Below are 14645 nucleotides of genomic sequence, written 5' to 3'. Positions count from 1 at the left end.
ATACTTGATGTTGGCATCATTTCAGTTTAAAGCACTTACAGACTTTTTAAAAGAAATTGTTTTGTTCTCTAGCACACATTAATGCCGTAGTTTCATGATCAGAGGGAAGCTAGCATGCTGCTGAAAGCAGCAATATTATGCTTTCTTTACTTTCAGTGGGTTAAGTTTGTCCCTGTGCTATGCTCTTATACTAGCTCAAGACTATGTGCAGCCTCATAGCAAATGGGATCAGAGAATGAATCTGTGATAAAACTTAATGGACTTTTTTTTCCATCCAAAATGGTTTCTTGATCCCTGTTAATGCTGAAACGCAAGGTCAAAGAAAGGAAGGTGTCGATGGGTTGAGAGATTAGATGGACATTTCAGTGCTAATTTCTGCTGACTTAAGCTGCTTGGAAAACCATAGCGTAAAAATTCTCAACTCGTTAAGCTTTCAACTGAAATCTTCCTTTTTCTTTTGATCAGTGGGATTTTATTATTCTTATTAATGTTATAAATGGCTCAGGATTCAAATTAGGATTAAATAAAAAAAATAATAGGATTTATTAAAAGAATATAAAGGAATAGAGGTAAGCAAACAGCGCTGGGTGCACCGGGAGTCTCCGCTCCACCAGGACGCACACCAGTTACATCAAGCAGCTGATTTTTATGCTCCTAGACTAATACATATTCATTTATTCATTACTACTTCTTAAAAAAAAAATAATAGATTATTATAATTGGCTTCTGGGGTCCAGTCCCTCCTACTGGAGCATGCGCATCAGTCTCCTCTGGGGGTCTCTAGGGGTCTTTCATGCTGAAGGCTCGTAGTCTTCCTCTCCCCTTTGTACTCACTTGGCACCATACCAAGTTTATAGAACATTTTCTGCAGGTCTTGTCTCCCAGCCGTCCTTCAGCTTCTTTTTCTTCTTCTTAATCTCTTGGCCCCCTGGCCAGATACCAAAGGTCTGCATAGTATCCCATAACAGTCACTAGTTATTATCAGTTGTTCTGAAACTCCCAGACATCAAACACAAACAGCTTTCTTATTGACGCTTCACGAGTAATTAAAACATTCTTCCCCAGCCATTCACAGGGACAGTCACATCTATAGCAGTGTTAAGTTAATCTCGAAGAAGACAGGGAAAAAAAAGGCTGTAACTGTTAGAAGTCCGGAATAACAAAAGCAAACAGGTTCATAAATTTGAGGAGTATTTTCTGAAGACTTGATAAATTGACTAGAATGAGGGGGAGACTGGGACACACTGCATCTGTGGTTCAAGAATTAAATGGCCAGTGCAGGGCCCAGAGGCAGACAGGATTCAAACAGAATTGTTCTTTATAGACACGAATTGTTAAAACATTCCTCACATTAACAAACCCAGGCTTTGACTTATGTAGGTTAGGTAGTAGAGTGGGTGTTGGTGGGCTTGATTTTATTTTTTTCCCTATTGTTTTTTTTGTTTTTTTTTAGGGTTGGAAGAAAATAGCTCTAACATTTCCTTAACATTAAGCAGCAGAATAACAATCCTTTAGAGTCTGAACCAAAGTCTTCTGAGGTCACTGGTAAGCTTTCCATTGACTTCCTGGCCTTTGGATCAAACTTTTCACCCCCCTTCTCTCCATCCCTTCCTCCTCCAAATAATGTTTGAGCAATAAAACTTCAATATTTTTACAATGGTTAAAATATCAAAAAAATACAGAAAGTCCTAATTTTGAAGAATGAGCATAATATGTAAACAGTAACTATGCCCTCTAAATTTATTCTTCTCATGTTATTTAAAAAATAAAATATATTAGCTGTATTAAATAATACACCAGGAGGAGAATATGTTGCTGTAATCTTACGCATTGTGGCAGCAACGTAAATCCCCTTCCTAATAGAGCTAGCTTTTTATAATTATCTGGTTTATGTGTACTGCTGCAGGATGGCTGCACTCAATGAGTATATGCAATGACTTTCTTGGATGTTTCTGAAGGATATTTGCAAAGAAGGAAGATGTGCAAAGAGTAGGCCCCTTGCACTATATGTGGTACATTCCACTTATGCCAGACTGTTAACTAGGATCTTTAAATGTTCTGAGCTTACACTGCAAAGTGTTTTTTTCCTCTCAGAGTCTGGAAAGAGCAGTGAAAGAAAAGGCAGTCGATCTCGTTCCCATTCTCGTTCAGAATCCAGGTCTAGCTCAAAATCCCAGTCTAGAAGGAAAAGATCACATTCAAAACACAGGTAGGTATGTCTTTTATTTTGGACTAAGATCATACTGTTTTTCTTGAGCGATGGTGGTTACTAAGATTTCTTATTGAGTTATGAAACAAGTATCACTGTAGGGAAGATAAGTAACTTTTACTAACCAGATCAGAGTAACTGTGATCTTTATCTCAGAACAGATACTCTTTCCCTCTAAATGCTAAATGTTTTAACTGAAAGCAATCTTGAAAACACACTAGAAGGTACTTTTGTGTCATGAAAACCATATTTCTGACTTATGTATTTTTAAAATAGTTATCTGTATTTTGTGTATGGAACATCTAGTTTACTGTTAATACCCTCAACTCTCATAGGCTATCTGGTTTTGCTAGTAGAAAGTTCCTGCTGTCCTGAACTTCTAAACATCTAGCTAACAAATGCAGTGTTTCTGTTCACTTAAAATGTAAAGTTAAATTTTTAAAAGTCAGAAGAAAAAAAGGTTTTAGGGGCAGTTTTTCATTCTTCAGAGTGTTTGCTTTGCTAAAATCGTTAACTTCTGAAACAGTCTTTGGAATATGGGAAGAAATTAAATTACTAGATAACCCTTAATGGTTATCCATTAATGTTTTTTCAAAGAATGAGACAGTCTAGCGTGTGTGACACTTTCTGAAATGGTTCATATTCTTCCAATGTCAAGAATGTCTTCTGAGCATTCAGTCTCAGTGTAAATCATTTTTCTTTAAATTTTTTTTAATTTTTTTCCTGTTAACTTTTCTCTGTTTTTCTGTAAGTTGTTTTTTTTTTTTTTTTTTTCTCTCATTCTGGGGAGCGGGGAGAAACTCAATGCATTTGATAGCTTAAACTTTAAAAAGGTGTCAGTGTTGCACCAACAGCTCTATTGCATCCTTTCATGCATTGTCTTTTAACAGGGCAACTAGAATTCTTTTACATACAGAAAAGCTGGTCAGAGGGGTATACCACATAAGTTATACAACCAAAGAAATGTGATCTAAGTGCAGGCTCTTTTGCTCTTTTTTTTTTTTTTTAATAACATGTACTGCAGTATCTTGCTATCTAATAACATTAAACCATTGGGTACCTTTTTAATGCAAGAAGAATCATTTGCAGGCTTCCTTATTGTATGCTTCTCTGTTTCTGTAACTCAGGATACAACTGAACAATAATCTTTGTGTAACATTCCAGTAATCTGTGGTATTTTGTATCCACACAAACCAAATTGAGTTTTAGAAGATAAATTTGCATTTTTTTCACTTGCAGAAAACCTGTGTTTTAAAACATCTGTTGATAGTTACGTTTTGTTTTAATGATTTACCACTGTTACTGTCAGTTTTGAGTACATGCTGAAAAAGAGCCTCTGGGCTGTTGAAGCAGTTTCATCTGTAAGAATAAACTATGCTGACCACTTTCCTTTTAGTGTTTTATAAAACCCCTAAATCCATTTCATCACTATGATATAAATTTTATTAAAGGGTTTACTTGACTAAATTGTAAGTAATTTGCCCTCTAATTAGTTTTTCTAAACTGATATGTGGAGCAAAGCTGTAGGTATAAAGTGGTTAACTCTCCTACCCTCTTAGTATGTTTTTACTGTGTCTTGAGCTGCAGAAGAAAGGTGGAGCTGGTATTTTTTTGTACCTTTCTGTTCTTCAGGATTAATTGAGTAATATACATGACATTTCTGTCTTTGTTAAGTTTAACTTCAAGGTACCTTAACCTCTCAGGCAAAGTATCCAATGATGTGTTTTGTGAAACTTTAAATAAAAAGCTGAACTTGAAGATTCATTTTCCTAGGGACTACAATCTTATAAAAATGGGGAATATTTTTTTGGGGGGAAAGAGTATAGTAATTTTTAAGTTGTTTTCTTCATCAAATCTGAGACTATACTATATATGTGTATCAGAAGACTTTAAATGTATTTCTATCGTAGTATTTGCACATTATTTGCATTCCTTATTTATCATGTAGCAAATGCTTACAAATACTTTCAACTGAGAAAGTAACTTGACTAAATGCTGAACCACAGGTAGTGTTTTTTTTGTTTTGTTTTTTGTTCACTCAAATTGTAAGGCTGGAGAACCAAGCAAAAAGAGGCCAGTTAATGCTATCTTTCTTCAGTGACCAAGACTACAATAAGTGACTGGGCCTGGAGAAGAAGAAAAATGCAACTAACTATTTTTACGTGCTGCTTGAAATTGTTTATAGTAAATTTTATGCACTGTAATTTATTAAGGAAAGCTATCCTAGTATGATGATTGATATTTTCCAGAATATTTATGGAGGTCATAATAAAATACGAGCATTACTTAAATGGTGTATTGTGTATTGTTTCAAAAGAGAACATGTGCAACTGGTGAAACTTAAAGTATGCATATTTGCAAAAATGTTGGTAGGCAGTATATTACTGAGATCTAATTATGTACTTTTCTGTAGTGAGGTGAGATTTGCATGCTGTTCCCCCCCTATATCTTGGCTGACCTAATTTTTCTGAAGTTTCAGTATTAAAGTATTTTTCTTCTGGTGTTGTTCATATAGGAGTAGATCTGGTAACAGATCAATCTCAAGACACAAGGACCGATGCAAATCCAGAAGTCCTCTGAAAAAACGGTCTAGATCTAGGGAAAGGCAGAAATCAAGTAGTCGCTCTCATTCTCGGTGAGTTTCCATTCCTGAGAAGTGATATTGTTCATCTTAGCACACGGTACAGAGTTTTGTTGTTTTCTTTGGGGGGGGGGGGGGGAATCTAACCAGCGTTTTAGGCAATGGGTAAAGGATGGAATCTCTAAATGGTTTATTCTGTTCCTAGGCTCGTCCCGTCCCCTACAATAGGAGAAAAGAATAGGTACCTCAGTATAAAAAGTTACTTTCTAAACTTTGATACCAAAGTCTATTCTACATTTATACCAATGTTTAAGCTCACCAAAAAAAGGTAACTTTAACTGCCAGACTTTAACCAACAGGTGATAATATAATTTTCTGAGGATGAAATAATGAATATTCACAAAACTGAAGTGCCTATAAAAGTAGCTTCATGATTAGAAGACTTGGTACTTTTTTTTTCTGGTTCATCTCTGTAATGCCCCTAACTCATTTAAAGAGACCTTCATACTTAGGTTGTGCAGGTTTTTGTTTGTTTGTTTTTGTTTTTTTTTCTTCTGGGAAAGAAAACTGCAGATCTGCTGACATCAGTGGGAACACTTAGTAGGCTACATAGCTGGGCTTTGATGGGTGATGGAATCCTTTTGACTCTTATTTGCTTGTCTGATGGAGCTTCCTGAGAGATCTAATCATTGGAAAGGGAAGTCCAATGAAATCTCTGCGATAAATAACTGGAAGGGTTTTCTTGGGGTGCTGTGAGACCTGTTGCTATTGCAGGGATTGTGTGCTGTTTCATTTTTATGATCTTGCATACCTTCTGTGAGATACCTAAAGAGATATTTGCTAAAACCTGATAGGAACCAAAGTCATAATGTAATAGAACGTAAAACGGCCTACTATTCAAGTTGAAAAAAAAGATACAGTCAAACACTTGTTCCAATGAATGAAAGTGTGGGTTGTGCTTAGGGCCTTTCATGTCTGAAGGAGTCTCCTTGAGAATCCTAGAATAGGTACCAATACCAGTAGACATAACTCTTTTTCAGGCTAGTTCTAGATTTGAAACTGCCTGTTAATTAAGTCCTCCTATTGTACTTTCTCCTGTTTCTCTCTGAACAGTTGTTCATTTTCATACGTCCTTGAGGCAACTCATGTCTGCTCAGAAAGGAAAGACGGTTTGGAGTCTAATGCTTTCAAATGATCCTATATAAAAATGTACTCTTCCAGCCAAAGCTATAATCTAATCGTTTTCTATTCGTCTCAACAACTAGAACATCGCTTTTTTTTCTTCTTGCTGTTTTTCTTTTTATGAATAGGTATCATTCTACTTGTCCTAGAGAAGGTGACTTGTTATCCTTCCTTTTTTTTTACCATCCTACTGGATTTTCTTATGCTTCAATTGTTTTTGAATTCCTAATTACATTACAGATGATTGAATTGTCTTGACTGAGCTTAGACCTTACATTTGCCTTTTGAGAGTATTTGTTTGGTGAAATTTTATCCTTGTATTTTTATTTCTGTATATTCACTGATGTTGGACTATCAAGCAGTTCCAGGATGTGTGTGTGTGAGAGAACACTAGAATAAAGACTTCTGTCCGGTCAGCTATCATTATTCATGTGGGGGTGGTTAATCTGCAGTCTATTTTACATTTTCACATATTTGACATATTTCACAATTTTAGTAAAGAATGGATTTACAAGTTGTATGCTTTGTTGCACTCATGAGAAAATGCTGAAAAATCTACGTACGTGTAGTAATGTAACTGTGAGGTGAAGAAACTTTTTCTCTTAAAGTATAGTAACATCAATCTGAAGATCAGTTTGATTTGATTTTTGCCTCCTTCCCCCCCCCCCCCCCCCAAAAAAAAAAAAAAAAGTTTGGTTTCAAAACTTTTCCTAGCTGTTATAGCCACTCTCTCATGGTAAACAGGTAGCAAATGAAAATTAGTAATTATAAAATTTTAAACAGACATATTTTCTCTTGAGCAATTAATATATGCTGAAGAGTTGCTTATATTTTTTTTATTAGAAAGTTCAAAGATGAATTAATGGATTTGTGTTTGGCTTTTCACAGGGAAAATAAGAGAGACAAAGAAAAGGTCAAGGAAAAAAAGACCAAAGAAAAGGAGAAAGAGAGAGATGGAGAGCGAAACAAAGATCGAGAGAGTGTTGGAGACAAGGATAAGGACCAAGATAGGGACAGAGACAAGGAAAAGGAGAAAGATAAGGAGAAGGAAAAAGACAGGGAAGAAGTACACCAGAACAAGGAAAAAGAAGATATTAAGGAAGGGGGGGTAAAAGACAGAGAGAAGGTGAAGGACAAAGAGGGAGATAAGGATAAAGGAGGGGACAAAGAGAAAGATAGAGACAAAGAAAAGGAAAAAGATGGGGATAAGTTGAAGGAGCAACAAAAAGGAACAGATGATGAAAGAAAGAAAGAGAAGCGATCCAGAACACCCCCAAGAAGCTATAGTTCTTCAAGAAGATCTTGCAGCTCCAGCAGGTTTGTTTATTTTTTTTCGTGCTTTTTTGGACTTGTCGGTACGGTGAGGCACCGTGAAATACATTCTAATGTTTATGTATCAATATCATCTCACTAATTCAGTTTGTATTTTTGCTGTTTGTAGATCTTAGTATAAAGTAAAATCTATTACAAAGCTCTGTATGTTACCTGACAGAACATAGTTGGTCTGATGGTGCTTGCCTTACACTTTACTATATTCAAGGACTATACTACACAGTTAATAGATGATTCTTGTGCTGTTTCTCTGTGGTGGAGCCATCCAGAAGTTTTGACAGAGGGTCATTGCATATTAATCTTTGTCCTGATTAAAGTTAATCATTGTTACATTGTTCCTTGCTTGCTTACATACTGTGCGGTGTTACATACTGCAGACCTTTCCAAAACCTTGTCATATAAACCCAATAGAGCTAGTTAGATGGACAGGTACAAGTAAAAAGCAACGTTCCTTAACCATACTGATAGCAAACAAGAAAGCATTCAAGGTTAATCTAGCTGTTTTTGCCTCTGAAGAAGAGGATAAACTGGATGGAAATATGAAAATGTTCAGTATAGTAAAAGGAAGCTGTGAGATTGATTATGAATTCTGTAAGCGGGCTAACTCAGGCATATTCTAACGTGTTGCATCTAACTTAAGTTCAGAAGCTTAGGTGGAAAAAATCTTTTCCAAATACCTCAACAATTCCATAGTTCAGTAGTGTCATGTGTCAAATTTGGATATAGAATTTCATCTGTTACCTTGAGAGAATGTAATGCTGGATGAATTGTGGAAAAATTCTACATATTATAATCACTGGACAAAAGTAAAGTTCCCATAGCCATCAGAGTTCAGGAGTTTGTGATGCATATAACACGGAAAAGGCTGTAATGGTTTCTGTTTGACTTGGATGAAGTGTCCATGCTGTTTTGGGAGGTTTATGAGCAAAAAATTGTGGTTTCTTTGAGCAAATGCAGATTCCTATTTTAATTTAATTTCTAACATTATTTCATGGGTTGAAGATTTGTAAAGAGTTCTGCCAGCTTTGAAAATGTAAGATTTTCTGCCTGTATACCTCAGGAGTATTGAATTAAATAAATATAGGAAAAAAGATTTCAGGATCTTGAAAATGTATAGCTTATATAAGAGCACTGGTGGAAAACCCACCAAGTATATTTTAAAAATTAATATTTTAGTGTTAATTACGCTCCCCTTTAAGAATCTTGCTATTTAAGAAAAGAATATGGAAGGATCAAATGCTATATATTGAGGTAGAGAATTCTAGTGAAATTGAGTGCATCTCTTCTAATGTAGTTGCTACAAAACTCTGTTTGGATAAGAGTTAAATTTATATGAAAATTTAACTTCTGTGGTTAAAATCTAACTTCTGTAATACGTGGCTAAGTCCCAAATAAGGTTACAATCAAAGTTTTTACAATTAAAAGAATACAGGGAAGCAAACAGCGCTGGATGCGCCAGGAGTCTCTGCTCTACCAAGACTCACACCAGTTACATCAAGCAGCTGATTTTTATGCTCCTAGGCTAATACATATTCACTACTACTTCTAAAAAAAAAAAACAGGGTTATTATAATTAGTTTCTGGAATCCAAGCCCTCCCACTGAAGCATGTGTATCAGTCTCTGGTGGTCCCTCTGGAGGTCTCTCATGCTGAAGGCTCATAGTCTTCCTCCCTCTTGTCCTTCTCCTTTGTCCAACTTGGCTGTATGTCAGAGACTTGTGCAGAGTCCCCTGCAAGCTTTGTCTTTTAGTTGTTCTTCAGCTCTCCCTGTCTCCTTAATCTCCTGGCCAGATATCAGAAACTTGCATAGTGTCCCCTGCAATAGTCATAATAGTTAGCAGTTATTCTGAAACCCCCCAGATATCAGACTTCAAGGAAAAGCCTACAAATACATTTCCCTTCAAGCTCTTTATTGACACGAACTGCTAAAACATTCCTTTGCAAGATACAAGAATTATATACATTAACCACTCTGTTTTTCTTAGACTTGTGCTTATACAAGGGTATGTAAGACAGAAGGTCACATCCCTCATACTTTGCGGCCCTAGCATTGTTCTATATTGACACGAATCAGATGAACATATATCACAATCCCCCATCTCCTTTTTCTTGGTATTGATTCGTGTTTTCCTTTCCACTCGAGTCAATACCAATTTTGGATCTTTGTTTTTATTACCAACAGGGAATGGGTTTTCTCTTTCCCTGGTTCTGGGTGAACAGGTACCGCAGATATATGCATTCATTGTATAATCGAGTGTATTAGTTTGGTAATACAAGGTATTAAACATGGAATTATTAACAATTGTCGTGGTTTAACCCAGCCGGCAGCTAAACACCCCGCAGCCATTCGCTCACCCTCCCCCTCACTCTCTGGGACGGGGGAGAGAAATGGAAAGTGAAGCCCGTGAGTTGAGATAAAGACAGTTTAATAAGACAGGAAAATAATAATAACAATAAAAATAATAACACAAGGGTGACAATAGTACTGCTACTAATAATATGTACAAACAAGTGATGCACAATGCAATTGCTCACCACCCGCTGACCAATACCCAGCCTAACCCCGAGCAGTCCGGCCCCCTCCCCCCAGCTAGCCACCCCTATATATTGTTTAGCATGACGTCAGATGGTATGGAATACCCCTTTGGCTAGTTTGGGTCACCTGTCCTGGGTCTGTCCCCTCCCAGCTCTTACTGCACCCCCAGCCTGCCTGTTGGCAGGACAGAGCAAAAGGCTGAGATGTCCTTGGCTTGGTATAAGCACTGCTCTGCAACAATTAAAGCATTGGGGTGTTATCAGCACTCTTCTCATCCTAAGCCAAAACATAGCATTCCACCAGCTACTAGGAAGAAAATTAACTCTGTCCTAACTGAAACCAGGACATCTATCCACCCCTTCTTCCATACCATTTATGTCATGCTCAGGTTACACTCTTTTCCATACATTCTAATTAGTCACCTATAGTAGTCATGGTAGTGATAACATACAGTATTATATAGTAATTAACATGGTACAATTCAGTTCATGGGTTATTCTCACCCAGTATTAAATCTCCTTGAGGTACACACCAGACCTCTCCGTTCTTTTGCATCACCCACCAAGTGTATCCAGGTCCCTGAGCGAAAACAATTCTACGAATGGGTTTGCCTTTTCCTGAGGCAGGAGTAGCCCAGACTGTTTTACCCAGCATATTTCTTACATGCACTACAGGAACTTTATCCCCATCTACAGTACGTAACAGGTTTGATTGGGCAGGTCCAGCTCGGTTGGTAGATCCCCTAGTATTGACTAACCAGGTGGCCTTTGCCAAATGTGTATCCCAATTTTAGAATGTCCCAGCACCCATTGCTTTCAAGGTAGTCTTTAACAGGCCATTGTATCGTTCAACTTTCCTGGAGGCTGGTGCATGATAGGGGATGTGATACACCCACTCAATACCATGTTCTTTAGCCCAAGTGTCTATAAGGTTGTTTCGGAAATGAGTTCCATTGTCTGACACTATTCTTTCTGGGGTGCCATGTCGCCATAGGACTTGCTTTTCAAGGCCCAGGATTGTGTTCTGGGCGGTGGCATGGGGCACAGGATATGTTTCCAGTCATCCAGTGGTTGCTTCCACCATTGTAAGTACATGGCGCTTGCCATTGCGAGTTTGAGGGAGTGTGATGTAATCAATCTGCCAGGCCTCTCCATATTTATATTTCAGCCATCGTCCTCCATACCAAAGAGGCTTTGACCGTTTGGCTTGCTTGATTGCAGCACATGTTTCACAGTCATGAATAACCTGTGCTATAGCGTCCGTGGTCAGGTCCACCCCTCAATTACGAGCCCATCTGTATGTTGCATCTCTACCTTGATGGCCTGAGGTGTCTTGGGCCCATCGGGCTATAAATAATTCACCTTTATGTTGCCAATCCAGGTCCACCTGAGCTACTTCAATCTTAGCAGCCTGATCCACCTGCTGGTTGTTTTGATGTTCTTCAGTAGCCCGATTCTTGGGCACATGAGCATCTACGTGGCGTACTTTCACAGCCAGGTTCTCTACCCGAGCAGCAATATCTTGCCACAATGCAGCAGCCCAGATGGGTTTGCCCCTGCGCTGCCAGTTGTTTTGCTTCCATTGCTGTAACCATCCCCACAGGGCATTTGCTACCATCCATGAATCGGTGTAGAGATAGAGAACTGGCCATTTTTCTCGTTCAGCAATGTCTAAAGCCATCTGAATGGCCTTCACTTCTGCAAACTGACTCGATTCACCTTCTCCCTCAGCAGCTTCTGCAACTCGTCGCGTAGGGCTCCATACAGCAGCCTTCCATCTCCGATGCTTCCCCACAATACGACAGGACCCATCAGTGAACAGGGCATATTTCTTCTCATTCTCTGGTAACTGGTTGTACAGTGGGGCTTCTTCAGCCCGACCCACCTCCTCCTCTGATGATATCCCAAAGTATTTGCCTTCTGGCCAGTCCATGATCACTTCCAATATTCCTGGGCGACTGGGGTTTCCTATTCGAGCCCGCTGAGTAATCAGTGCAACCCACTTGCTCCATGTAGCATCAGTTGCATGATGCGTAGAGGGGACCCTTCCCTTGAACATCCAGCCTAGTACCGGCAATCGGGGTGCTAGGAGGAGCTGCGCTTCAGTACCGACCACTTCCGAAGCAGATCAAACTCCTTCATATGCTGCCAATATCTCCTTTTCAGTTGGAGTGTAGCGGGCCTCAGATCCTCTGTATCCCCGACTCCAAAACCCCAGGGGTCGACCTCGAGTTTCCCCAGGTTCTTTCTGCCAGAGGCTCCAGGTGGGGCCGTTCTCCCCGGCTGCAGTGTAGAGCACATTCTTTACATCTGGTCCTGTTCGAACTGGCCCAAGGGCTACTGCGTGGACTATTTCCTGCTTGATTTGTTCAAAGGCTTGTCGTTGTTCAGGGCCCCATTCAAACTCATTCTTCTTACGGGTTACTTGGTGGAGCGAGTTTACAATCAGACTGTAATTTGGGATGTGCATTCTCCAAAACCCCACAACACCTAGGAAAGTCTGTGTTTCTTTTTTGTTAGTTGGTGGAGACATAGCTGTTATTTTGTTGATCACATCCATTGGGATTTGATGACATCCATCTTGACATTTTATTACTAAAAATTGGATCTCTCGTGCAGGTCCTTTGACTTTGTTTTATGGCAAAACCGGCTTTCAGAAGGATTTGGACTGTTTTCTTCCCTTTCTCGAAAACTTCCTCTGCTGTGTCACCATGCCACACAATAATGTCATCGATGTACTGCAAGTGTTCAGGAGCTTCCCCCTGCTCTAGCGCAGACTGGATCAGCCTATGGCAAATGGTAGGGCTGTGTTTCCACCCCTGGGGCAGCCGATTCCAAGTATATTGGACTCCCCTCCAAGTGAAAGCAAATTGTGGCCTGCACTCTGCTGCTAGAGGGATGGAGAAAAATGCATTAGCGATATCAATTGTGGTGTACCACTTGGCTGCCTTCGTTTCAAGTTCGTACTGGAGTTCCAGCACGTCCGGCACTGCAGCACTCAGTGGTGGCGTGAATTCGTTCAGGCCACGATAGTCCACTGTTAGTCTCCACTCGCCATTAGACTTTCTCACTGGCCATATGGGACTATTGAAAGGTGAATGAGTCTTGCTGATCACTCCTTGGCTCTCCAATTGACGAATTAGCTTATGGATGGGAATCAGGGAGTCTCGGTTAGTGCGATATTGCCGCCGGTGCACAGTTGTGGTAGCGATTGGCACTTGCTGTTTTTCGATCCTCAGCAACCCCACAACAGAAGGGTCCTCTGAGAGACCAGGCAAGGTAGATAATTGTTTAATGCCCTCTGTCTCTAAGGCAGCTATACCAAAAGCCCACCGGAACCCTTTTGGGTCCTTGCAATATCCTCTTCTAAGATAGTCTATGCCAAGGATACTAGGAGCATCTGGGCCAGTCACAATGCGGTGCTTTTCCCACTCATTCCCAGTCAGACTCACTTCAGCCTCCAATACAGTCAACTGCTGAGATCCCCCTGTCACTCCACAAATACAGATGGGCTCTGTCCCTTTATAGCTCGATGGCATTCCAGTACATTGTGCACCGTTGTCTACTAAAGCCTTATACTTCTGTGCGTCTGACGTGCCAGGCCATCGAATCCACAGAGTCCAATAAACTCGATTGTCCCTTTCCTCCCCCTGGCTGGAGGCAGGGCCCCCCTAATCCTGGTCAGAATCTTCTTCGTTTCTGTGTTTGAAGGACTGTCTGCTGGAAGTTGGAGCAGCAAACTTTTCAGAGAATCCCTTTTTCCCAATTGTTTTCTTTTGCAACTCACGTACCCGTGCCTCTAGGGTCGCGGTAGATTTTCCATCCCATTTTCTCATGTCCTCTCCATGGTCTCGTAAGTAAAACCACAGGGTGGCACGGGGTGAGTACCCACCATATTGTCTTCCTTGTGTGGATAAACGCCTACCCCTGACAGCTGAGACACTGCTCTGTACAGGTACGGAGGAGAATAATCTCTCTTCAAGTTGGTGAACCTTTTCAGAAAGTTTCTCCACAGTGTTCTCTTTTGGTCGGTGGACACTGGTTGGTTCATGTGGGGAGGAAGATAGATTCTCTTTAAGTTGGTGGACCTCTTCAGAAAGTTTCTCCACAGCTGAGACGCAGGCCTGTAAGGAAGAGGAGAGACTTTCTTCGTACTGCCAGAGTTGTTTAGCCACTTCATCCACTGCGGGTTCCTCATCCTCTTTCCAGGCCATTATTGCCAATGAGCTGGCATATGATGATGGTGCACTTCATACAAACTTCGGCCACAAGGGTCGTGTACACCTGACTTCATCTGGATCTGTGGATGTTTGTCCGAGGTCTAGGTCCTCATAAATCACCTCCCGTACGGCTATTTCCATCAGACACTGGATTCCCTTCTCCATAGTGGTCCACTTGCCTGGTAGACATACAAGTTCTTCCTTGAAGGGATACCTTTCCCTCACAGCTGAGAGGAGACGTCTCCAGAGGCTGTTAGATTGTGCTCCATCTGCAATTGCTTTGTCAATGCCTGCGTCTCTAGCAAGGGATCCCAGCCGCTTGGCTTCCCTGCCATCTAATTCCACACAATTGGCTCCAGAGTCCCAGCACCGGAGCAGCCAGGTGACAAGCTGCTCACCTATACAACGACCAAAATCTTTTTGCACACCTCGTAACTCGCGCTCGTATAGGCTTCGGGTAGTTACTGTTGATTTTTCGGCATCCTCATCTTGCTCCTCCTGAATCCTTGATGGCCCGTCGTCGTCTCCGTCGTCTCTATACCTAGATTTGGCAGAAGACTCTCTGCGTTCTAAACGACCTGAATCT

At 40.3% G+C, this 14645-nt stretch overlaps 1 protein-coding gene across 11 annotated transcripts in view; it reads left to right on the top strand.

The window, feature by feature from the left end:
• The window catches only part of LOC113841302 (uncharacterized), an 87338-nt gene that overhangs the window by 24395 nt on the left and 48298 nt on the right, over nucleotides 1–14645 (top strand). For all 11 annotated transcript variants that reach the window (XM_072030473.1, XM_038169581.2, XM_038169577.2 and 8 more), the window contains 3 exons: nucleotides 2095–2209; nucleotides 4725–4844; nucleotides 6861–7289. In XM_072030473.1, the coding sequence (XP_071886574.1) occupies nucleotides 2095–2209; nucleotides 4725–4844; nucleotides 6861–7289 (664 nt within the window). The remainder of the gene's footprint in view (nucleotides 1–2094; nucleotides 2210–4724; nucleotides 4845–6860; nucleotides 7290–14645) is intronic.

The sequence above is a fragment of the Anas platyrhynchos genome, chromosome W, assembly GCF_047663525.1.
Source record: "Anas platyrhynchos isolate ZD024472 breed Pekin duck chromosome W, IASCAAS_PekinDuck_T2T, whole genome shotgun sequence".
Classification (NCBI taxonomy): Eukaryota; Metazoa; Chordata; class Aves; order Anseriformes; family Anatidae; genus Anas; species Anas platyrhynchos.
The sequence above is the reverse complement of the archived record's forward strand: the minus strand, read 5'-3'. Positions and strand labels throughout refer to the sequence as shown.